General features: G+C 39.2%; 1 protein-coding gene across 1 annotated transcript in view; it reads right to left on the bottom strand.

Moving 5' to 3' along the window:
* LOC126278348 (vacuolar protein sorting-associated protein 16 homolog) overlaps nt 1-27,166 on the bottom strand; it is a 214,654-nt gene that overhangs the window by 75,152 nt on the left and 112,336 nt on the right. The window contains exons 6-9 of the mRNA XM_049978390.1: nt 20,229-20,475; nt 18,993-19,118; nt 18,471-18,598; nt 16,003-16,147 (exon numbers count right to left, since the gene is read on the bottom strand). Of these exons, the coding sequence (XP_049834347.1) occupies nt 16,003-16,147; nt 18,471-18,598; nt 18,993-19,118; nt 20,229-20,475 (646 nt within the window). The remainder of the gene's footprint in view (nt 1-16,002; nt 16,148-18,470; nt 18,599-18,992; nt 19,119-20,228; nt 20,476-27,166) is intronic.

Below are 27,166 nucleotides of genomic sequence, written 5' to 3'. Positions count from 1 at the left end.
AGGTGCTCTATCATCATACAGACGAAGTATAGGATCAGACAACAGAGCTTTTCACAGCACATCGAAAGAATCTCGTTATCGAAAGAAACTCGTTGAGCACCACCCCAGATAAATTTAGCATCAGCTTTTAACAACTCTTGGAGTGGCCTGGCTTTGATACAAAAGTCTTTGATAAAAGATGGTAATAAGAACAGAATCTGAGGAAGCTTCTCACATCTCTAATACTTTTAGGAATAGGAAATTCCATTATAGATCTCACCTTTTCTGGGTGTGGCCACACACCTTCGTTTGACACAAGGTGTCCTAATATTTTGATATCTTTGCTCCAAAGAGACACTTTCTTGGATTAAGTTTCAGTCCACCTTGTTGGAGACATTTAAGAAAGGCCCTCAGACTTTTTTATACCTTCATCAAATGTCTCTGAGAACACTATATGTCATCTAAACAACAAAGACACATCGTCCACTTCAGGTGATGTAGAAGATTATCCATCATCCGTTGCAAAGTTGCTGGTGCATTACACAAACCAAATGGCATTACCTTAGACTCATACAGGCCCTCCGGGGTGATGAATGTAGTTTTCTCACAATCAGCCTCATCTACTTCGATTTGCAGAATTCTGAGTACATGTCCATGGTTGAGAAAAACGTAGCCCCTTCAGACAATCTAGTGTATTGTCAATTCATGGAAAAGGGTAAACATTTTTAGTTACCTTATTAAGCTTCCTGTAATTAACACAAAACTGCCATCCTTCTTCCTGATGAGGATCACTGGTGATGACCATGGGCTCTGCGAAAGCTGAATGATGTTAATCTTCATCATTTTCTCTACCTCGTCACGAATTATTCAACGTTCTGTTGCTACACACGGTATGCTCTCTGGCTTATTGGTTGATAGTCTCCAGTGCTTCACCATCAAATCAGATAAATCGCTCTTCACCTGTGGATTGAAGCATTCAGAGACCTCCTGAAGAATGGCAAGTAGCTTCTTCTGTTGTTCCTTAGTGAGATCTGGTGATAGTCAAGCTAGAAGATCTTGTCTTGTAGTGGTAGGGCTAATTTTGCCCACAGACTTGGCATGGGAGGTTTCTATTACGCTCAGCTGTTCTTCAATTAACAGCTCAGCATTTGCTACGCACATGCATCTTGGAAGAATCTGCAGTTCTCGGCGACAGTTAACTATCCACAATTCACCGAATCCTTTCTTAAACAAGATGACAGAGGCTGGGATGACCAAGTTGTTATTCAGTGGTATGCTTCTCTTACATTCCACTACAAGATCCATGGGTTGATGCACGGCATGACACGTGACAGTTACCTTTCTAGCACTGACTGCAGGAATGATCAGTTCATCCAGCAAACATAGTCTCCACACATTCGGATGTGCGTCTTCCTGTCCACAGTACCTCATCTCGTCTAGCATAATCTTCGAGTGACAACAATCTGTAATTGCCTGAGAAGCTTTCAGAATGTCCTAACCGAAACTAAAGTCATGACTACACTCTTGTAAAATGATGAATTCTAAGGGCTGTGTATGGCCACTTACACCCACATGAATGGTACATCTTCATGTAGGCTTTACATATTTCCCATTAGTCACATCAGCAGAGATGTTTTGTTGTCGATGAATATGGTTTTCTGCAACTGGTGACAGTACTTCTCTGAAATGACTGAATATGGTGCTCCAGAGTCCACGAGAGTTTGCGCTGGTCAGCCATCCATGAGAATATCGATGTAGTTTCCTATCATATGGTTTTCTGCAACTAGTAACAGTACTTCTCTGAAATGACTGAATATGGTGCTCCAGAGTCCACAAGAGTTTACGCTGGTCAGCCATCCATGAGGATATCGATGTAGTTGCCTATCATTTTTGTAGTGATCGACGGTGGAGGATTTTTCTCTTCCTCCAAGGAAGGTCGCATCCTTTAGTTTTCCAGGTTGCAGTGGCTAGGTGATCTGCTGGAGCTTCTAAATGGCAATGGAGACCTTTATCAGTGTGTTGGGGAGCGTCCTCTCCACTGGCTAGCTTGCAGCGATGGTGACCTATGTCGTACTGCACCCACATCATCTTGTTCATCTTCGTTGTCCCGGAGTTGGCGTCAGCTAAAATCGGTCTGCTGTCTTCTGGTGCAGGTGTCATCAAATATTCGACACCTATCTCGACAACAGCACACTACATGTATTGGTCATCCGCAGTGGAAACGTACTGGTTGGTTATCCTGGGTCCTCCAGACAAGTCCTCCTTGGTGCCCAAACAGGCTCCTTATGCAGCACACTTGTGAAATCAGTTGCTCCCTCCATCACAGACATCGATACAACATTTGGAAGCCGTTCAAACTTCTTGTATGTAATTCTTTTTTGATGCATTGTCTCGATATACTGGCACCATTTTATGAAGTTGTCTGCAGTCGAAACCTCCTTCAAGAGTAAGGCTTGATACATGTTCTCAGCAACACCCTTCATGAGATGTGCAACCTTATCTTTCTAGTATCCTATTTTACACAGCTCCACGATGTCTTCAATGTAGGATGCTGTAGTTTCTCCGGGACGCTGTGCCCTGCACCTTAATTTATCTTCAGCCTTACAGTTCTGTCGTGGTGTGTGGCCAAAATACTTGTGCAGTTCCGCCTGGAATACTTCCCAGCTTGTGAACTTCTCCTCATTGTTCTCATACCATTGCTTTGCAGTGCCCTCCAAGAAGAAAAATACATTAGCCAAACACATGGCGTCATCCCATTTGTTAAATTTGGCTATACGCTCATATACCTTCAGCCACTCATTTGGATCTTGGCCATCGTCACCAGAGAACCCAGAAGGATGTCTCATGTGGTGGCACACAGTTGCTGTCATTGTAATGTCCTCTTATTCTTCTGTCTCTGGTAAATTGTGATCTGTTAAATATGGCTCGAACTCAGGTTTCTCACCCCGAAAACGGTGGCTCTGTCGTGGCCTGATTGAAGCCACTGGGTCGTCGATAATGTGCGCTATCACAAGTTCCAATACCCAGTGCCTCCACCAGAATAATGTCACACAGAAGAAGATGTAATTAGATCAATGACAAACACTAGCTTCACTTAACAAAGGTTTATTCACTACTTGTACACACAAGAGTGCAGAGCGAACTGCCTCCATCTAGAACACATTCAATATATATACAGCTACAGAACATTCCAGTACAATGATTCTTGACATTTGTGGATACTTCTAGAATGTACTGCAACCGAATATAGAAATTAAAATGGTAAAGTCCAGGTGAGTTTTGAGCTCATGACCATCCATTCAACATAACCACTACACCACAGTACTACTCAGCTTCCTCTGTGACAATATAGGTGAGAATCTTAATTGGAAAATTCATATTTTGGATCTTCTAAGGCAACTAGGTTCAGCAACTTTTGCAACCAGAATAATTGCTAATTTTGAAGATATAGAAATTAGTATGCTAACAAACTTTGCATACTTTTACTCTCTGTCATGCAGAATAATATTTTGGGGTAACTCAACACTTAGACAAAAAGTATTCACCGCTCGAAAGGAAGTGGTTAGAATAATGTGTGGGGTTCATAGTCACACTCTTGTAGGCATCTTTTTAAAAGATTGGGAATTCTTACAACACCCTCACAGTACATTTACTCACTAATGAAATTTGTTCTCAACAACATGGGCCAGTTTAAAAACAACAGTGTCATTCATTATTATAATACAAAAAAAAAGACAGACTTACACTATCCTTTACTCAACCTACCTTTGGCACAGAGAAGGGTAAAATATGCTGCTATAAAAATTTTTGAAAAATTACCAGACAAAATGAAATGTCTGACAGACCGCGGCAGTAGCTTCAAAAATTAACTGAAATCATACCTCCTTGACAACTCCTTCTATACCATAGATGAATTCTTGAAGAGGAATAAAAAATCTATAAATATGCTTGTTGTGCCATTTAAGGTAATGGGGTAGATAATAGAAATATTAATCTTTAACACTGTACTTTAAAAAATCTTTTTTCATACCGGTATGTGCATTTCTTCTGCACTTGACACGTTCCACATCATAATGGCTACTCTACCATGCAAATGATCAACGGAACACACAACCAACAAAACAAACAAACCATGACAGCAGTTGGGGACCAGTTCATCAGAGCTCACCGTCTTCTCAGTTCAACAATTCAGCTGTAACTGACAGCGACTGCTAATGTTATAGTTAATTAGGTCTGTGAGAACCAGGAAAACACACACACGCGTTCACACAAGCACAATTCGCAGGCACATGACAACTGTCTCCAGGCACTGGAGCCCGACTGTGATTGCTTCTAACATGAACAGCAATCTGCTGGATGGGTGGTGCAGGTCAGGAGGTGGTATGGGGCAGTGAGGGATAGCAGGGTAGGAGTGGGAGAAGATGCTGGGCTGCCTGTGGGAGAGTGCAGAGACACATTGGGGACAGAATAAGGATGCTAGTTGCAGTGTTGGGAGGCTCTCCTTGGAGGGTGGAGGAAAGGGAGGGGGTTGGGGGGGGGGGGAGGGATTAGAAAAGGGGGAAAGACTAGCAGGAGTACCGAGAGAACATAAAGCATGTATGGACATGGCATGTATGTATATCCACCCCTACTCCACCCTTGCTCTCAACCCCTTCACTCACAGCTCATATTCCTGCAACAGATCCAGATGCAAAACCTCTCCCATATGTCCCCACACTACCACAGTCCTATCACAAGTAACTACTATCATGTCAGAGGCAAGATACCTGTGAAAGCAGTTATGTGATCTACAAAGCAAGATGCAACCACTGTGCCACTTTCTGCGTGGGCATGATAACTAATAAGCTGTCTGTCCACATGAATGGCCACTGTCCAACTGCGGCCAGGAAACAGCTGGACCACCCAGTTACTCAACATGCTGCCCAACACGATATGCTTCACTCTAATGCTCGCTTCACAGTGTTTGTCATCTGGATTCTTGCTACCAACACCAGCTTTTCTGGACAGTGCAGGTGAGAGCTCTCCTTAAAACAATCATTCATTCCTGTAACTTTCTGGGCCTCAACTTTAGTACATGTCTTCCACCAGTCTATCCGCTTCCCTGCTCTAACTCTAGCACACCACATGCATTCTATCCCAATAATACTCCTACTATTCTTTACCCTTTCTCTACTTCACTCTTCTCCTCCTCCCTCCTCCCCCCTCCCTACTCCCCTCCCAGCACAGCCTCCTGCCACTACACCTAGCAGCCCTCTCCTGTCCTCAACATGTCCCTGTATGCTCCCACAGGCAGCATACCATTTTCTCCCACCTCTTCCCTGCTATCCCCCCCCCCCCCCCCACCCCCCAATCCCATTTCCAGTATCAGTCTCATTCCTCCTCCTTACATTATCTGCACCACACTCCTCCTCCTTACATTACTTGTACCACCTACCCCAGCAGATTGCGGCTCACATCAGACACAGTCATAGTCAGGCTCCAGCACTGGGAGACAAAGGCCATATGCGTGTGAGTTTTGCTTTTGTAAAAGTGAGTGTGTTTTCTATTTTGGAGGAAGGACTTTGTCCAACAATTTAATAATTCAGCAGTCTTTCTCATTGTGCCTGTCTGCAATTCAATGCCTCCTCTGAGTAGTGAGTAGCAGCCAATCCTTTCATATAGTTTTTATCCCAGGAATTTCCATTATTTAATACAAAATAAAATGATGATAGTTTGATTTTATGCAACTGAACCTTGTTTAGAGTTGTTTAACTCTCTGGGCCTCCATTTGTATTCAAGGCACGTGAGCTCATAATACCCCACCTCCTTTTCAAGTTGCTTTGCAAATAAACTGTCAACAAGATCTAGAAATCTCTCTCTCTCTCTCTCTCTCTCTCTCTCTCTCTCTCTCTCTCTCTCTCTCTCTCTCTCTCAGTGCATGATTTTCTATGTAAGCTATTTCTAGCTCTTTCTGTTGCCATTGGTTTCACAATTCAGCTAACTCAGCTTCCAGAACTGTTAATCTGGTCTGGAAGCTTCTTTAATCAACTGCATGTTAAACCTGCATTCTAATTCTTTCACAATGTTCATATAATTCATGAACATATCAAATTTAAGTGATATTTCTTGTTTTACTCTTTGATATTCTCCTGACTTTTTGTCAAATTTGTTCAGCTGTTTTTGCTCCATTGAGCTCACTGCAGTATCTTTAGGTCAACGTTCTGACTACTTACATTTAATGTAGAACATATCAGTAGTGGATTTTGTTATGTGATACTGACAGTCTCTGTAGTGATTATAATCAGACATACAACTGTTATCAGCAAAGGTCTACAAGCCTCTTCTTCAAATTCTGTTTGATTCATTTCCATTTCTCTAATAGTCACTCAGAGCCTCACACAATACTTCAAGCACAGTTAGATGTTCACTCTGATGATGTCTCGTTTCTACTGAAGTATCAACATCTCTTGTCGGACCAGTTTTACTGTTTCCCCTCTATATTTAAAAAATAATAATTTAATAACTTTTGCTCTGTCATCACCTCAAACCATTTCCCACTTCACAGAAACAACTTGACTACCAACTCATAACAAACATTTCACCTCTTCCTAAATTTATGAATCTTCAACATACCATTTTAAGTGTTCATGGAATGAAGTTTTCTAAATTTTTATGTGATGGTGATATATGTACCACACACCCAAACGAATGTTTCGTCATTTCTTCCTCCCCTTTTTTGGAAACCAGACTCACAGCTTCACATTTTGTAAAAATACTTCCAGTAGGAAGAACATACCACTTCAATAGTTTTCACTTTGGTTGGGGTCACATGCAAATCTTAAAAATTCAAAACTTCATTGGTTTCCTCTGAAGTATTAAAACTCATTCTACAATTGTTTACAAATATTAGGAAAAAAATATGAAAAATTACAATGAACCAAGAAAATCTTTTGAGTTGCCAAAGACTTCTTAATTTCCTAATGAATTTTGTGAATGAAAACAAGAAAAAATGCTTCACACTTTAGTGAGGAGGACTGACTTTTGTCTCACTCATTTTCTTTTGTAGATCACATAACAAATGAAAATTTTCAGGATGTGGAACAAGTAAAATTATACATTAATTATAAATTAATAGGAAGAAGTAGCTGTTACACACTATATTTGTAACTTAATATCTTTAAACTGTGTGTTCTTATCTTGGCTAAATCTAAGACAGTTCGAAAAAAGCAGCTGCTTATATTGAAGATTTGTTGCTTTATTTGCTACTGCTAGTTTAATATCTGCATGCTTACACGGCAACTTCTAGAACAATAGTCATCTAAATTTGTGAGAACAGTTTACAATAAGCAAACACACTTCTCGTGTGCAACAATGTTACATATGTTGTTATATGAGGAAAATAGTTCTGTGAATGATAAATTTTTTTGAGGCGGGGGGGGGGGGTCATTAGAGATGGAGCAAAAGCTTAGCCTAGAGAAGGATGATGAAGGAAATAGGCTGTGCCCTTTCAAAGGAACTACCTTAGCATTTGCCTGAAGCAATTTAGGGAAATCATGGAAAACCTAAATCAGGATGGCCGGACATGAGTTTTGACTATCATCCTCCCGAATGCAGTCTAGTGTGCTGCCTACTGCGCCACCTTACTAGGTTTCTGTAAATGAAGTAGGAAGAATGTTGGATAGGCTGGGATTCAACAATGACTTAAGGAGCACCTAAATATTGCAAGAAAGTTAATTCATTACAGCCTAGGATAATACTGAGTAATAAGAGGTACACTACATTATTTTTATTGTGATTAATCAGTTTAGGAGATAGCTAATATCTTAGTGGGAGAAACTGCTAATGAGTGAAGCTTGTGGAGAAATTTTAAAAAGTGTAGGCAGTAATGAAGCTGGAAATGTATTTGTTATTCATTCATTCCATGCATTCCATACATCCCGTCAACAGGAGGAACTTTTAGGGATGTCATATGAGTTAAGATATACATTAAAAAAAGACTAGGGTATCGTAGAAACTTAATTTTTATACTACACTTAACAATCAACTATTTTACTTACACCACGCAGCATTACAATGGAAACTGTGGAGCAGGTGTGACATTATTATCTACTACTACTCGTATGGCACTGATCATCAGACGCATTTTCTCATGGGTTCTTACCTAACTACAGAATATAAGCTAGACTAGGCTGATCTAAGCATTGTAACAGTGGAGTGTGTGGCATGTTGTTGTATTGGCTACTGTGTTATTCTGGTGGGCTCTAGATGTAATACACAGAGCTATGATATGGGCTGGACTGGACTTAAAACAGCTTGCACTGCATCTTGCATATATATTTCTTGTTCTGAATAAACTCCATTGTTTGTGTGAATAGGCAGGTGTTAACAAAAACTATACTGCTTAATTTTTTTCATCCTTGTGTCATCTAAATCTAATCAAGCAAATTAGTAAGAAAGCGGTTACATCGAAAAAAAAGTTGCTACCTCCTCAGTGTAATACAAAGCTGGTGTTTATCTGCTACATATAGCTTAACATTTACTTGCTTATACTGATATTTTTCACACAATATAATTTCCTGTATCTATCAATACTGAATCTTATAAACAGTAAATAACTACTTGCCATACAACTTTATAGCATACTTTACAGAATTTTTCTATCCCTAAATTAAGCTATTCAGATAATTTGTAGGAGTGGTTAAATGAAGCACGTTTTTAATATTCTTTTGAGTTGGTCAGGATTGCCAATGTCTTGTGTTATGTTAGATGGGTGCTTGCTGAATGTCTTACCAGTGAAGTACTTAACTCAATTCTAAGACAATATGCAATTTCTTCAACCATTTTCAGATGATTAAATTACTGACAATGATGAAATCTTTCACATTTTTCTTTGTATGTTGGTCTGATGTTTCTGGTTGCAGACTTTTTTCTCTATTTTTTCTGTTTTTGACATAAATCAGCAGACACACAATGTAATTGTTATGGATACCAACACTGCAAAGCAAGTAATAATAAACATGGACACCATTTTTTGACTGCATATCTGACAGAATTATGGTATTGCCATCAGCTTTAAGACATGAAATGCAGAAGTACAGCATTCTATTTCTGTCTAACAAAACTCTATTAATTAAATTGGTGGCAGTAGTTTAACAGGGAAAGGAGGGTTTCTAGTGATTTGTGAAGTATGATACTTTACCTTACTAGATTCAGTAGTAATATAATGCAGATTATAGTGCCCTGTCCTCTTGCTTTGAAATGTTCTTCACTGAGAAATGAAATAAACAAATAAATTTTGGATGGAAACATTTGAATGCAATCTTGACTAAAAAGAGCTTGCTGCAGAGTAAAAACATTACTCTCACTGTGCTGGGAAATTTCACTGTAGTTTACTCTCTGCTATAGACTGAAAGACTTACTTCAAAAATAACTCTTGAACTGTGACCAAGCCATTATCTCCATGTCCCTTCTCCCAACCCACTGCCCTGGTAACATGGAGAGGAGGGTATTTGGGGGTTTTGAAGAAAGGAGAGAGGAAGAAAAGAAGACTGCAGTTCAACAGCCCATCAAGGACATCATTAGAGATGGAGCACAAGCTCAGATTAGGTAAGTATGAGGAAGGAATTTGAGCTTATCCTTTTCAAAGACACCATTGTAATACACATCAAAGGTGAATTAGGGGAACAACATAGAGTTCTGAAATTAAAGGAGAGATAATGGAAGAACTGAAGCTTTGAAATGGGCTGTGTCACGTGTCTGCATAGCCCATATGCTAAGAACATTGCTCAAGAAAGGGAAGGGTCTGAGTGTGAACCATGTCAAGGAGTTTCATACTTCTTAGGAGTTACCATGCTTCTGTTAGCAGTTGCATTTAGGATTCGAATTGCCTTCTACCATGAAATGTATTTCAAGGAAGGAAGAAGTAAGTATAATGAGAATGATAACCCTATTCTTTCACTAACACTGATAGTTTGGTGTGGATGCTCAAACTGAATAGCCTGAAGGGTACTCAGGCATTGGAGTAGATGAAAATTTCATGGCACTATTTGTCTTCTTTCCACTATTGCCTTCAAGCAAACAAGCAACACAGTTTCATTCCCCACAATTAAGAGGTATTAAGAGCATGATAAAAAACAGACTATTTATGGATGAGTGACTGTGTCACAATGTAAAAAATCTGATTTTTAGCCACAACCATATCCAGCATTCAAACAATTTATTTTATGAAACTTCCTGGCAGATTAAAACTGTGTGCCGGACCGAGACTCGAACTCGGGACCTTTGCCTTTCGCGGGCAAGTGCTCTACCGACTGAGCTACCCAAGCACGACTCATGCCCTGTCCTCACAGCTTTACTTCTGCCAGTACCTCATCTCCTACCTCCCAAACTTAACAGAAGCTCTACTGCGAACCTATCAGAACTAGCATTCCTGAAAGAAAGGATACTGCGGAGACATGGCTTAGCCAAAGCCTGGGGGATATTTCCAGAATGAGATTTTCACTCTGCACTGGAGTGTGCACTGATATGAAACTTCCTGGAAGATTAAAACTGTGTGTCGGACCGAGACCGAGACACAGACACAGTTTTAATCTGCCAGGAAGTTTCATATCAGCGCACACTTCACTGCAGGGTAAAAATCTCATTCTGGAAACATCCCCCAGGCTGTGGCTAAGCCATTTCTCCGCAGTATCGTTTCTTTCAGGAGTGCTAGTTCTGCTAGCTTCACAGGATAGCTTCTGTTAAGTTTGGAAGGTAGGAGATGAGGTACTGGCAGAAGTAAAGCTGTCAGGACAGGCCGTGAGCTGTGCTTGGGTAGCTCAAAAAAAAAAAAAAAAAAAAAAAAAAAGGCGGTAGAGCACTTGCCCACAAAAGGCAAAGGTCCCGAGTTCTAGTCTTGGTCCGGCACACAGTTTTAATCTGCCAGGAAGTTTCATATCAGCGCACACTCTGCTGCAGAGTGAAAATCTCATTATGGAATTTATTTTATATTAAATGTTAACCCTTTTGCGGATGCATTTTGTTTTTTTTGTTTTTTTAGCAACTCAGTGAAAATAATTTTTTTGCTATCCTATTACAATTGTGATCAACTTACTATATTTACTTTTTAATAATTTTATTTTTGTGATTTAGGATCAAACACTATGGTGGTACATATATCACCACAGGACTTTTGTGCGGTATTAGATCTATGGTGGTAATCTCATTTCCCACTTCCCTTTTGTGAGCTGTCATGTGTTGCTGTTACACATAAAAAATAATGAACAGTCTTTTCTGTTTTTATTTTATGGTTTATTTTATTTGATTTCATATTCTTTTCACTGATGTTAAAGTTTACTTACAACAATGTGCAAACAACCCTAGAAATTTTGTCACGCTATAAAGGTATGAGCTGATACAAGTCAGAATAAAACATATTGCAGAAGTGAAGCAATGTGTTTTGACAACAGTTGGTCCAATGACAAATACAGGGTGTTTATAAATGAATATCGGGGTTTTAACACTTTATAATATTTATTATATTAAACTTACAGTTATAAACGATATGCCAAATGAAAGAGCAACTCAAACAGTTCTACCAAAAACCTTATAAATGTTCAATGTGAGCACCATTTGTCACATGGCACACGTCAAGTCTATAGCCGAGTTCTTTCCAAATGTTGATAAGTGTGTCTTCAGTGATTGTAGCAACATCTGCTTCAATCCAGTTTCTTAATTCAGGGAGGTCTGTTGGTAGCGGAGGCACATACACATGATTCTTGCTGAAGACCCAAAGGAAAAACTCGCATGGCATTAGCTCGGGTGAAAGTGGAAGCCTGACATTGGGCCCCTTAAGACCCATCCAGCCCTTGGGTACTGTGAAGTTCAACCAATCGTATACTACGCTATGCCAATGGCGCACCATCTTCTGGAAAATGAAGTTCTCTGGTTCATCTTCTTCCATCTGAGGGAAGAGCCATTGTGCTAGTGTATCAAGGCAAGAAGTGCCAGTTACAGTAGGTTCACCAAAAAAGAAAGGCCCATAAACTTTCCGCCGGGATACAGCACAAAAAAGTCACTTTAGGGGAATCTTGTTGCGTTTGTACCACCTCCTGAGGATTTTCTGAGCCCAAGATGCGCACATTGTGAGTGTTAACATGTCCACTAAGGTGAAAGGTTGATTCATCACTGAAGACAACATGTTACAGAAAATCTTCATCGTCATGAAACATTTTGTTTGCAAAGTTGGCATATAATCCATGGTCTGCCAGCTTTGTAAGGTACTTGGTAAAACTGTTTGAGTTGCTCTTTCATTTGACATATCATTTATAACTGTAAGTTTAATGTAATAAATATTATAAAGTGTTAAAACCCTGATATTCTATTATAAACACCCTGTAGAAATTGACTGTTGCTTACATATAGCTCATGCAGTGTAATATCACAAGATGTCAGGCACAGACAGAGGTGGTAAGATATATTCCCAAAAGCTTTAGGATGCCCCTAGTTGCTGGTAAGTATGCTTCCCTAGGACCACAAACGACAGATTAATTTTGTGGGAAGTATCCTTCCCAAGCCCCTTCCAGAAACTACTTTTGTGCAACCATTCTTCCCAAGAACAATTAAAACACAGTTGCTTGTTGGGATATATAATGCCCACAATCCTGAAGGCTATATTTAACAACAAACAGAAACTACAGCTGGTGCAGTGGACTGCTACTAAATGCCAGGAGCATATAGGCATGGTAACAGCACATATTCCCTTAAATGCTGTACAGAAATACATTTAGTGGGAAGTATATTCCCCCCAAGGCCTGCAAAAGGGTTAATAGCTGCTGAAGATATTTCTCAACATAGAATAGCTTGTTTTATTTGAAAAAGTTTGCAGAAGTTTGTGATAAGAAACAAATTGCATTTCTATACAGTCATTACTATTTTCATTTTTGTCACACAACATCCTCATGTACAATACCTTCGTTATGAAGTTAAGTCACTTTGACCTTTGTAGGAGGCCAGTGACTGTGGATTCTAAATTGTCGACTTTGCAGCACTGCTCATATTTTAATTTATTTGACAGACAACCAGTTTCAGGTTTACAGCCATCGTCATATCTTAAGAAAAGCTACAAGACAAAATAAACTCAACTATATGTCCCTTATGTTGGTGTATTGTTAAGATATGATGGCTGGTTATCTATTCAGATGAATTAAGATTTGACAAAAGGTAAGAAATCTTCATCAGTGTAAGCACAGATGAACAATTATGAATTGTCATCCCCATGGATTGTTTCAAAACATAAGTGGCACCACTCAGTGGCTAGTATGTCTATATTTTTCCATTTTTTAGCTTGTGAAGTAATCAACAGTCAAAACCCAGGATTCCAAAAACAGTTTTATGTAATGGTGATAGTTTGTAAGGCATGTTTGTTCAAATGGCACCTGAAATGACGATGCCGTCACAAATAGTACTTAATACAGTCTGCATGCAGTGAACCCATAAACAAAGTCATTGCAATCTTTTGAAGTGATAGTGACTGTGACAGTGACCTAAAAATAGCAGAGGTCATTGTAAGAAAAGTAGATTCAAAGTTCAGCAAAATGTGTAAATAAATCTGAAACAGAAAGGTCAGGAAGGCTAGTTCTAAGCAAATTAATTGTCTCAATACCACAAAAAGTGTTGCAGTGAGAGGAAAGACGGGCAAATGTTACAGTCTGCAATAAGTATAATATTCAAACAATGTACTCGCATTACACTCATTCAAAGATTCTGATTCAAACAGAGGATACAGCATCGGGCTGGCACTTGCAGCTGTTCATGCCACATTACAGTATTTACAGTAAATTTTCAAGCAAGTCTCACAACAAGTCCACCAAAGAGGAGCAAGAAAAGAAACCTGCCATTCTGTAGCTTTGTGTCAGGCAAGATTAGCCACCTGCTGAAATGACACAAGACAAAGTCAATCTTCAGGCATATGACAAAACTCCATCCTTTACCGAGACCAGTTAAAGAGGCAGCAGGTCTCAGAACACCTAGGGTATACGAGATACCTTGCAAAGGTGGCCAGTCTTATGTTGGACAAACACTATGCAGTGCAAGGTTTGTACAAAAACAAATCTCCCATGCCTTATCTCTCCAGTCTCCCACCACCTCACAAAGTCCCGCTGTCCAGCCACATAGGAGCATTCCCCTCATAACACAGTACCACCCAGGAATGGAGCAACTGAATTACATTCTCCGCCAGGGTTTCAGCTACCTCTTGTCATGCCTTGAAATGAGAAATGTCCTGCCCACTCTCCTTCCCACCCCTTCAACAGTGTTATTCCACTGTCCACCGAACCTACACAATGTACTCATCCATCCTTACACAACCCCTGCTTCCAACCCCTAACCTAATGACTCATACCCCTGAAATAGACCCAGATGCAAGACCTGTCCCATACCTCCTCCCACCACCTACTCCAGTCTGGTCACAAATATCACCTATACCATCAAAGGCTGGGCTACATGTGCAAGCTACGTTGCAATTACTGTGCTACATTCTATGTGGGTGTGACAACCGACAAGCTGTCTGTCCACATGAATGGCTACCGTCAAACTGTGGACAAGATACAAGTGGACCACCTCATTGCTGAACAAGCTGCCAAACATGACATCCTTCATTTCAACGACTGCTTCACAGCCTGTGCCATATGGATCCTTCCCACAAGACCAGCTTTCTGAATTGCACAGGTCGGAACTTTCCCTGCAATACAACCTATGTTCCTGTAACCCTCCTGGCCTCAACCTTCTTTAGTCACTGGCCTCACCCATCCAGCCCCTTCCCTGTTCCCTGTTCTCATTCCAGCACTACAAAGTCATCATTCCACCATAACATGCAGCCTGTTTACTTGTCTACTTTTCCACTATTTCCCCCTGCCCCCCCCCCCCCTTCCCACCTCTCCCCCACCTTCCGTCTAACCAGCAGCACTTCACTGTCCAACACCACTACCATACTATCCCTTCCCCTACCTGCCCCAGGCTCCTCCTGTGTGTGTGTGTGTGTGTGTGTGTGTGTGTGTGTGTGTGTGATCTATTGTTGACGAAGGCCCTACCACCCAAAAGCTTTATTTGCGACAGCCTTTTTGTTGTGCTTATCTGCGACTCAGCATCTCCATTGTATGGTGAGCACCAGCTTTCCTTTTCATAATATAGTTGTATTGTATTGTAAGCTAACCAGGGGCCTTGAAATGACGGAGAGGCTCCGTCCCCGTCACAGCCGCAGTGGTCCACTACACACGACGACTACCACAGTCCACTTCACCCCTCCGCCGCCCCACACCAAACCACTCTTGCACGGCTATTGTGAAGTTCGGCCCCTGGTGGACACCCTCCCATGCCCCCAGGGAACATCCTCACATCAAACGAGTGTAACCCTATGTTTGCATGGTAGAGTAATGGTGGTGTACACATACATGGAGAAGTTGTTTGCGCAGCAATTGCGGACGTAGTGTAGCAGAGGCGGAATAAGGGGAACCAGTCTGCATTCGCTGAGGCAGATGGAAAACCGCCTAAAAACCATCCACAGACTGGCCAGCTCAACGGACCTTGACACAAGTCCGCTGGAAAGATTCGTGCCAGGGACCAGGTACTATTTCCCAATCTGGAAAGCCATGCGTTACACCACATGGCTAACCGTGAGGGTCATAATATAATTACTACATCAATAAGTCTTCTCCATTTTCCTAACCACTAGACATGCTTATTTCTATTTATATTTCCAATATTAGTAAAATAACGAATTATGGGAATACTGCACATCCAATACTGCTCTACCCAGAGTTCACTGTGTATGGCCTACATTAATTCTACATATGGTGGGAAAATAGATATAACAACAGTAGGACAAGAGATGTAAGGGGGGGGGGGGGGGGCAGTACAATCAGATAACTGAACATATACAAGTGTGTCACTTACACATATACCTGTCCTCTCATGCATATTACAACCAGAAATTAATAATAAAGTTCATGTAAGTCATTACATACCATCAACTAATGTGATGACAAAAATAAACAATGATGTGCTCACTTTATAGCAGGCCCAATGCGCAAGAATACGACTTGATCCCTCTGTCTCTGGCAGACGCAAATATTTGGCGATGTGGATGGCCAGGCAGTAGTGGTGTCTCAGCACCAATCTGTCCAGCAATACCTGTGTAGTCAAATGCTCCAATCTTGTGAAAGTTGAGGAAGAAATATCTTACTCTCAGCTGTAATTTATACATTTATTTAACAAAAATAAAATGTAATGGGTGTTTACTTTGTACTCTTCAAAATGAAGAGAGTTCAATTCAAATTACAGTGCATTTATATTGTCCTTCTCAATTAATAAACAGCATGACACTTAATCTTCCTCTGGGAATTAAGCAAGATGTAAATACAAATAAGGGACATTGAAAAATTTATAAATTTATCTTTTTTTATTTTGCAAGTGAGAATAATCCTACTTCTCTTTTACAACTGAATTTTATGTTGCTTCTTAACCAAATATATAGAATGTTTGAAAAACATTCATCTGATTTCACATGACTACAATTTTTACTTGATAATACACAGTTGCAGTACATTATGACTTATGCATAGACCTACTATGTTGTTATTTTCAAAAGAATCATTTGATTTAAAAACACACACACACACACACACACACACACACACACACACACACACACACACACACACAGAGAGAGAGAGAGAGAGAGAGAGAGAGAGAGAGAGAGAGAGAGAGAGAGAGAGAGAGAGAGAGAGGAGCTTGGGTATTCTTCACAATTACATTTACAATCAAAATTTACCTTTCACAGATGTTCAATGCTCTCTCTACCAGAAGTATGGCAAACATCTGTTTCCCATACTTTTACAACCATGTCCCCCCTGTTGCTATGTGGTGTCACAGTTTACCCAAAAATTGATGGAATGGAGACACATAAACAACATCTTTTACAAACCTTCACAAAAAAGAACCATGTACTATGAGACCACATGACTTTAGATGACCATGGTGCAATGCAAGATCAATAAGCCCTTTACATTCAATCCACCACTGAGCAGCTCAATGTTAAGAAATTATTTTACTGGTGGGTGCAAGTGTGGTGGTGTTCTGTCCTCTTAAAAAATGAAAGTTTCAGCATGTTATAGCAGTTGTGGAAAACGCAGATGAATGAACAACTGAGTGAGAGTCCACCAGTAGGACACCTACTGGCAAACAAATGAACTGGCAACTTACAACTAGTGCCAAAGTACACTGTTAGCTACTATGTATAAGTTAAAATTTACCCTGAGTTCCTATTTTCATTGATGTAAAGGATATAGTCTTACGAAATCACATGAATCTTTTTGGAACTTCCAAGATTTTGCCTAACTGCTTTAGGCATCTTCAGTGGTTTTTCTCTCTCTTATCTTGTGCTTGTGTAGTTAGTAAGCACTACGTCAAGGCTATATGTAGTGTAGTAAATGTATAAAAGACAGTCTGATTTCATGGCAGCCATAACAATAATAATGAATAGGTCTTTGAACCTTCCTAGCCGTTACACTGTATTTCATTCTGCATCATGCTTTGCACATGCTCTCATTTCCCAAAGCAAAAAGAATCCAAATAGAATAAATCTAAGAAAAAAGATTTAAAATACAGCTGATGCAGAAAATTCATATTACAGTCACAGTCAATACCACTTGATAATGAAAGTCATATCTCCAATACAACAAACTATTTCAGAACAACAGAGATCCATGTATTAGAAAATGTAATAATTAAATTGCAGAGGTTCACAAGAAGAACACTTTATATATGCTGCACATCAATTCTTTTTATTTCATTTATGCACTCACACACATACACAGGCGCCAGGTGTGTGCGCAGGCCCATTCATGCGCTCTCTCTCTCTCTCTCTCTCTCTCTCTCTCTCTCTCTCTGTCTGTGTGTCTTTCGTCAACATACATACAAACAAAAATAGCCAAATGCAAAAACTGGGAAAGTCGATGAAACATTTTTAAATCAATAGCCAATATGTGACAACAACAAAAAATCTTGTAATATTCCAGGACATCCACAAAATATGCCTTGTTAAAATGGCATAATCTGTCTGGATGCATAAACAGAACAGAAAATTGATGTGCAGCATTCCAAAGGTGTTTTTATTGTAAACTACCACAATTTATATACAGCTTCAGTGGAAAATGGCCACCACAAGAAACTTTGTAAATAATAATTGGAAGCAAACACTACTACATTTTTATCCATGCTTATTGTTCTAGTTTCACATTCATTACATAAAAATTTTCAAGAACATTGCCCACTTTAACATTTTCGAACTCAGCGACAAATGTTAATATTTAATCCCATTGTCCCACACATCAGTACTGACCTGCACTGTTTACAGCAACAACATCCCCAAGTCCATGCACTTTATTGTCCTTTCAGAATGTTGCCACAGCAATGATAGATATTTTAACTATTAAATAGTAGTTATAAATCAACCTCCAAGCTATATGAAAGGATACTGCGTAATCGTCAATGGTATTCCAACGTGTCGATTTCGCACAGCATTAAGAACACGTAGCAGTCGACACATCCTCACATATGAATCCGAGTTCATACTGGGAACAAAGCCTTTGCCAAATTGTGCTGCCTAGAAAGGGAACAGATTTTAAAGATGTAACCATGCTGAAACAAATTAATGTTTCCAGATAAAACAGTGGTCAGAAGCTGTAGTTACAATATCCCAAATATTTTTCATATAAATTTTACTGAGCACTTTCTAAAAAGTAATTTAAAAAATGTGTTGGAAAAAGACAAATTAGAAATCTATTTGTGTACAGCAGCTAGAAAGGCATTCATGAGAACTTAAATACTAAGCCACAAAAATCTGTGCTGTACTGGAAGACAACAACAAACTGGGTTAATTTATGATGTATGAGGCAATAGTAAAACATGAGACCAATAACATAAAATCAAAAAATAACTTCAAAATGGTTTACATCTATATATTCAATGAAGATAATAAGCAAAAGAACAAAAAATACCCGAATCAGCATTTTCTGTGTGTCCGTGTCAAATTCATAGCCTGCAGCCTCAATACAATTTTTAACTGCTTCCTCTAGCTTGTCTTTAACAATTCTTATATATTCATCTGCTCGATGACTTCCTTTCTGGAACAACAGAGATACATGACATTTTTCTAACAGAGGTATACTACTTACTGCACCATTACCAAGTTTACCTCATCACAAGGATCATATTACATTTCAAGATGACACATTATGTTAGTTCTCTCTTTCAGTTATTCTTCCTAACATTTCATTCAGCTGTCAGTCGTGGTTTCATACTACAATTTAAAATAAATGTAAGCTACTACTTAATCACTGACTTCTGAACATACGACCTTTACAGGTAACTATGAAACTGTGACTATTCAGTTGTAGTGACTTCCATATTCTGCTACTTCATTAAAAGACCCTGAAAACAAATAATCTTCATTTCAAATATATGAACAATTTTATACAGCAGAAACATGACCCATCTCAGCCAACAGGTAACAGGTCATATGCAAATAGAAGCCAATAAAATAAAAAGTCACAACATGAAGTCTTTCCGTCTCATGTCCCATACTCATGATTGTGAATCACAGAACTATAAATAATCTTTTCAACAGAAAAATCTGAAGTCCCTGCTGAAAATGGACTACTGTCGATCAGGGGTGACCTACTTATTGGTGAACATTATGACAAAACAATTACAGTAACAAAGTAATCTATATGGCACCTATAACAATTTTTTTTACATTATTTAAGGTTTTGCAATGCAACTGTGACAGAGACTTCATCATAGAGCATCAAACATTCTCATACCCAATATTCACATGTTGAACAACAATGTACAGCTACATATTCTAGATAAAAAATGATTAATGTTAGACAGATATCAATGAAAAAATTTTTCCTGTGTTGTAGAATCATGACATGAACCAACAGACTGACTGTTACCCAGCCTAAGGCACCTAATTTGGATGGAAAGCATTTTTGGTACACCACAAGCAGCAGAAATGATTGAAGTACTTAAATACCTTAACAATGCAGCACTGTGTGTGTGTGCGTGCGCGCACGCATGGGCATGTGCAAAATTTATATTTCCATCACTGTTCAGCAGATGTTTTAAACAATGGTTATTACGCTTAATGTTTGTAACATGGTAATAGATATTTTTTATTTAATCATACTGCTTGAAAAATGTAGAGACATCCCTCACTGTAATTTTTGTACCTGGAACTGCTTCGAAGCTTCAAATAAATAAGATCCAGGATCATTACTATTGATTCGAAAAATTTCTTGCACCACATTTGGCACTTTCTGAATCATTTCATGAGAGAACAGAGAGAGCACACGAACACCATCCATCTCAGGCACTAAGTACACTCCAGAATCATATCCATACTTTGTGAAGTCTCCTTGCCGTCCAGCAAGTAGTAGTACACTCTCCCAATATCCAATGACCGCCTCAGTCCCACACCTGTCAAACAACAATTTAAAATTATTGAGATCTGTGGATAGGTACATACTGGAGACAATCACATATGGTAAAGAAATAATGAAACATGGTAAACATTTTTACCTTTGGTGTGAAATATGCAGAACTATGAAAAAGTTGTCCTTTCAATCTTCCTGACAATTTTTCAGCTACATTATCTATCCAAACAACCAAACTAAGGAGTATTTCAAAAAATAATTTCTTTACCAATAAACATAATGATTGTTATGAAATGGAATACAATAACAGAACACTCAAATACAACTGAGCAATCATTACCGCAGACCCTTCAGGACCACATGTACGAACAGTCTGTGGTTCCACTAAATGACAATTAAAACTTGTGAAAGACTACAGAAGCATTTACATAGTGCTGCACTCTTGCAATGTAGTCAACAATATTTTACAGTATCTATAGGTCTTGAGCATGTTTCCCTCTAACACAATATGAACAGGAGTTCAATTGAGTAAAACAAAAGAGAAAAACCTTTGTGAGCACAAAACATAAATAAGAAGGAAAAGCTTAAACTACAGAAGGAAAATATTACAGAGAAACGATGGTGTAAAGAAAAGACTGTGTAACAACACATAACATAAGTGAGAAATTAACAACAGTAATGCAATATACTGAAAGATGAATAAGATAATTTAATTTCAAAGTAATAAGTGAAATATATTTGTCTTTTATAATTAAATGAGCATATTACAAAACTAATATCTGACTGACTTAAGCTACCATACTAAAAAGCTTACATTAGCAAAAGGGTAAAATAAAATGAGATTTTTTGCAAAGATACTCACACTAACAGGTGGTAAGTGAAATGCTTTTATTTTACATTCAGTTTCAGTCTTTCAGACCATTTTCAGGTACAAAGGCATCACCCCACTGTACATACGTTCACATCTTAATTTCAAAACATGTTTATGATGTCAATCTGTGACAATAAGCTCTTTAAGTTGTGTTTCAAGAAAAACCTCACATTTACGTATCTTTAATCAGTGAAATGAACTGCTCATATACATTTGACTTAACTTTTATAATTATCTCACAGAACACATAATGTCAAAAAAACCATCTAGCCTCTTGTTGTGGGTGAACTACGTTCAGTCACTCCTCATTAAAATTCTACAACACTCTACTGCCTTGATAAACATGACTGGAAGTATAATCAAGTCAACACTGTAGTGATGTTTTTGTTCCTGAAGATGTTCTGAAATACTAAAAATGGTTGTCAAATGAAAGCAATTCACCTGGCAGCTTTTGGTATGTTAATATATTACGAGTTTCTTAAAATACATTTCAAACAGCTCCAGGAGAAGGTTACCATTTGAGAAGCTTAGTTTAATGTTCAACAATCTTCCCACTAGTATTAAGTTCATCGAAGACAACATAAAATTTAGCAAAGCCATGAAGTCATATTTGTTGTGTCATTGTTTTTATTCTGTAAATGAATACTTAGAACAGTAATCTTGCTATGTGTGCTAAATTGAAAACACTGAGTAATATAATACATTATGATACTATATGTTAATATATGTTAACAATGTTAACTGATATCTTCCTACATTTGCAACACACTGTGTACCATCAGATCACATGGAATAAATAAATAAAATAAATAGGAACCAACACTGTGAATAATTTGAAGTTAAGCATGTACATATCATTTATTCTGGTTACACCTGTGATAAATCAAATCAATTTACAGAATACCAAATTTACATCTTTCTCTGCTTGGACGCAGGGGAAGTGAAAGAAACTGAATGAGTGAATGGAAGTTTGTTATAATCATGTGACTCAAATGTTTCTGTACTTAAGTGGAAGAAGGGTCCATACACCCCAGAGATGCATCTGCGTTGTTGCACAAACAAAAGAGAGTAGAAGTAACAATTTTTTTTAATTACATACTATGCAGACATATATGTATATCTTTGATCTTGATTTATTAGAGTCAATGGAATAATTTAATTACTCTTTCATATGAAACAAAAAAAGTTCCCTTGAGTACTACTTTCTTCCCACTCTGTCACCTGCCTAGATGCAAGTAAGAATACCAGATTGTATCACTAATTGTCTATACATTTTAGCAACCTAATTCTGCTGGAAAGTGCAAGTTCGGCAGTGTTACAAAAACATGCCATCAGTGTGCTGTCAATATGCATATTTGCATCCTTCCTCTTAGAACCTATAGTCTAAATTCTTTGTTATTAGAAGTAGCTGTGCAATGTGAAATATTTCATCACGCTGTACTACATTTTAACAAGGTCAACCATCACCCATTTTATCCCTCTCCAACAGTGATCTCTTTGGCTGGTTTCATCACAGTGGGAAAAATTATGGGAACACACTCAGAATCAGCTACACTGAACATTTGTTCAAATCACAGCTTAACTGAAAATTAAATAAAATCATTTTCACTCCCACTGCGGCCTTTGGGATTTTACCACTTCAGAACAATCAGTATTCTGACACACAATGCAGTCTAGTATTCCATCTTTATACTGACTACATTTTTATGGGAAATATCACATAGGGCTGATCTAAGCTAAGCTAATGCTGTTTCTTATTTTGGAAACTGAAATGAATCGAGAAGTGGAGAATAAATGTTAATGATGGAACTGAGGAATAAAATTTTTGCAGACCTGGAAATGAACACATTTCTGCCTCTGGAAAAGTGATGCATGTGATGAAGCTCACTGAAATCAAACAACATTTTAAGAAAAATTGCCAAGCAGATAAGAAAGGTAGAAAGGTGACCTATTCCTTGTGACCTCCACAAATGATCAAAATGCTTAATCTACACATTCTCTTATGATCCACTGATGCAGAAAAGGCCTGCAAGAAAGACAGATATAAGCTCACACTACAAATATCAGTTACATTACCATTTATCTGTTATTTGACAATCGGATTTTTAAGGGAGATGACTTACAACAGATCATGTATGACATAGACAATAAATCATGTATCTAATTTTTATGATGTTCTCTAACTATATGTGAGCAAGATACGTTATAAAAGATAACACAAAGTATATGAACTTGTGTTACTGGTTTGAAAACAGAAGTTTCTAACTATGCCTTCCACACCCATGTTTTGCAATCCACAATGATGAATTGTCACTCCAGAGAAGTCATTATTTAATATTCATTCTTCCAAAGATGTCCATTTCTACTTATACTACGGTCTCCTACAGGTTGTTAAACTGAGTAAATTATAATCAGTAACTTAAGTTCTACTCACACTAGATAAGTTAACACTCACTCCCTCTGCTTACCTTTGATGTATGTAATCATTAATGAATAATCACTTGATTTGCTATTACAGTTCTTCCTCTCAATACTTTCAACTTTTACCACGACTGATACATATCCTTATAGTTGATCAACACTTCTAGCTCCCAGCACTGTCCTACTCACGTGCCCACTTGTCACTTAATGGAACAATGCCGACACAACTTGACAATGTTCCCACCGCCAAAAAAATATGTGCGTTGCGTATCAAATGTTCCAGAATGTCAGATTCACCAGCTAGCACACACTAACCAAACAGTGTGACTGTAGAAGACACAGTACACTTGCTGAGAATACAGTCTGGCAGTAAATAAACCTTTTAAATATTTTGTTAAGGATCAAAAAAGATGCAAAGCTTGCTTATTCAGGAGATCATTTTGTGGCCCTACAAGTAAATGTTTGAGAACTCTAAGAGGTGAGTAAAGTTTGAATTTAATGACACCCAATGTTACAATAAATGTCTTATGTCTTCCATTTCATTTTAAGGTAACACATCACATGGAATCTACACCTGTCAAATAATGGCACATCTCAACTATAGGATGGCTTGCAAAAAATAAATGATGTGCAATGTGCAATATTCAGAAAGAGAGAGAGAGAGAGAGAGAGAGAGAGAGAGAGAGAGAGAGAGAGAGAGAGAGGTGGGGCTGGGGTGGGGAGGAATTGGGAGGGGAAATGATACCCTAGTTTCCATAAAATTTACTTTATTTAACAACAGTGATCATAAAAACAACACCAGTGTGGAAATGTACCCATGGGCCATGTCTCACTGCCCAAAGAATTGGAACCTGGACGATGTGGGCTGGCATGTGCCTGCACTCCTCACGAGCAGCAACAATGATCTCTTGGATCACGGGAGTCATCCCTTGCAACCAGGAGAGCTGACAGATAACAGAAGAGGCAGATGCAACCATGATGCTTTCTGCAGCACCCAAGGAATTGGCAGGGTATGCCTACAGACTGGGGAGCAATGGAGTGCTTTGTAGAATGTGGCAGACAAGAACTTACACTATAAGGAAAGGATAAATTGCTACTCACCACAAAGAGGAGGCACTGAGTCACAGACAGGTACAAGTCCGTCTTCAGCGCTCTCTCTCTCTCTCTCTCTCTCTCTCTCTCTCTCTCTCTCTCTCTCTCTCTCACACACACACACACACACACACACACACACAACAGAGTCTGGCCCCAGCACCAGCCAGCAGTCGAAGACAGTGGTCACGTGTGTGACAGCTGCGTTTGTTGCATGAGAGAGAGAGAGAGAGAGAGCTGAAGACAGACTACCTGTTTTCTTCCAAGGACTCAACATTCCTCCTTGTTGTGCTTTGTCACCTACGTTGTTTGAGAAATCGGAACAGTTATGATGCAGGAAAGTACTGCTCCTTTAAACTGCGTGCAAACATAAGTGAGGTATTATAAAGATAAATGCTACTCTGAGATGGGCGCTATGCAATCATGACCAGTCCTCGTGCCTTTATGAGGTCCTGCCTCACGCACGCGCCCCAACTTCGTTCCACGGCCTCTTTTCGTCTGCCTTTCAACCGGCAGAAAGCCGATTTCGCAGAGAGAGAGAGAGAGAGAGAGAGAGAGAGAGAGAGAGAGAGAGAGAGAGAGAGAGAGAGAGAGAGAGTGTACTCTGTCTATTTCAGAAGATAGCCTTCTGGCTCAAAGCTTTGTGCTTAGTAGTCTTTTAGTTGTGCCTGGCCGCAGCTCAACATCTCCACTTAACATTTTCCATTTCTGTTGACAGAAATTCATGCAAGAATGAAAGTAGTCTTTGTTTAAATTACAGGTAATAAAACACAGGAGATTTGTTTATGTACAAAAACAAATCTCCCGTGCCAGATCTTTCCAGTCTCACACCAGCTCCGAAAGTCCCACCGTTTGGCCGCAGACGAGCATTCCCCTCGTAACTCAACACCACCCAGGACTGGAACAACTGAATTACACTCTCCGCTAGGGTTTCGATTACCTCTTGTCAATCTTTCCCACCCCTCCCCACTGTGGTATTCTGCTGTCTACCGAGCCTACACAATATACTCGACCATCCTTACACAACCCCTGCTTCCAATCCATTACCTCATAGTTCATGTCCCAGTAATAGACCTAGATGCAAGACCTGTCCCATACATCCTCCAACAACCACCTACCCCAGTCTGGTCACTAACATCACCTATCCCATCAAAGGCAGGGCTACCTGTGAAATCAGTCATGTGGTCTACAAGCTAAGCAGCAACCACTGTGCTGCATTCTATGTAGGCATGACAACCAACAAGTTATCTGTCCACATGAATAGCCAACAAGAAACAAGTGGACCACCCTGATGTTGAACATGTTGCTTCATAGCCTGTGCTACATGGATCCTTCCAACCAACATCAGCTTTTCTGAATTGCATAGGTGGGAACTTCCCCTGCAATACATCTTATGTTCCTGTAACCCTCCTGTCCTTAACCTTCGATAGTCACTGTCCTCACCCATCCAGCCCCTTCCCTGTTCCCATTCCAGCACTACACAGCCATCATTCCACCACCACACCCAGCCTTTTTATTTCTCTACTGTTCCGCTACTTCACCCCCCCCCCCCCCCCCCCTGCAACAGTTCACAGTCCACTAACCCCATCACACTACCCCTCCCACTCCCCACCCCAGCCTCCTCCTTATCTCCACCCAGTTGCCACTTTCATCATCCATTGGTGCTGCTGCTCGCAGTGTGGTTCCAGTTGCCTGAGACTGCAGTCGTGCGCGCACGTGTGTGTGTGTGTGTGTGTGTGTGTGTGTGTGTGCAGAAGTTTTAATTGTGAAAGTCTTTTTGTTGTGCCTATCTGCGACTCAGCATCTCTGTTATACAGTAACTTTAAATGTTGATTTATTCAGAACTATCCAGATTATTTTGAAAACTGTTAGTGTGAGGAAATGATTTTCTTATTGATCATTATCTCAAAGTAAACAGGAAAAATTATACATTGGGAAAGAGTTGATTCTATGAAACAGTTCTCTCATGAAACTGTTAGTGAATGAATTTAATGTACTTATTTAGATTTTGGCTTTAAAGATTGCAATTTCCCTCTTAACTAAAATAAATGTCCAATCTGAAGTGGCAATCATTTTATTACTTGTAACAGATAGTTACATCTGCCTTGTGTGGCCCGACAAAAACATTTCAAAATCAGCATTTGTGAGTTTCATAGATGAGCAAACAACTTTTACAAAATTGTTGATGGTTTTGTGACGACTTGTTGACATAATTCTTGGTGGTTTCTGTCTTGAGATCTTCGGCTGACATTTGTTTAAGGATTTTCCACATATTTTGTCAGCATGAGTGGCTTGCTTTGTCAAAGATTCAGCCTCCACTGCTGGTGGTGGATTGGAGTCAACTCCAAAC

The sequence above is a fragment of the Schistocerca gregaria genome, chromosome 6, assembly GCF_023897955.1.
Source record: "Schistocerca gregaria isolate iqSchGreg1 chromosome 6, iqSchGreg1.2, whole genome shotgun sequence".
In the NCBI taxonomy this organism is placed as follows: domain Eukaryota; kingdom Metazoa; phylum Arthropoda; class Insecta; order Orthoptera; family Acrididae; genus Schistocerca; species Schistocerca gregaria.
The sequence above is the reverse complement of the archived record's forward strand: the minus strand, read 5'-3'. Positions and strand labels throughout refer to the sequence as shown.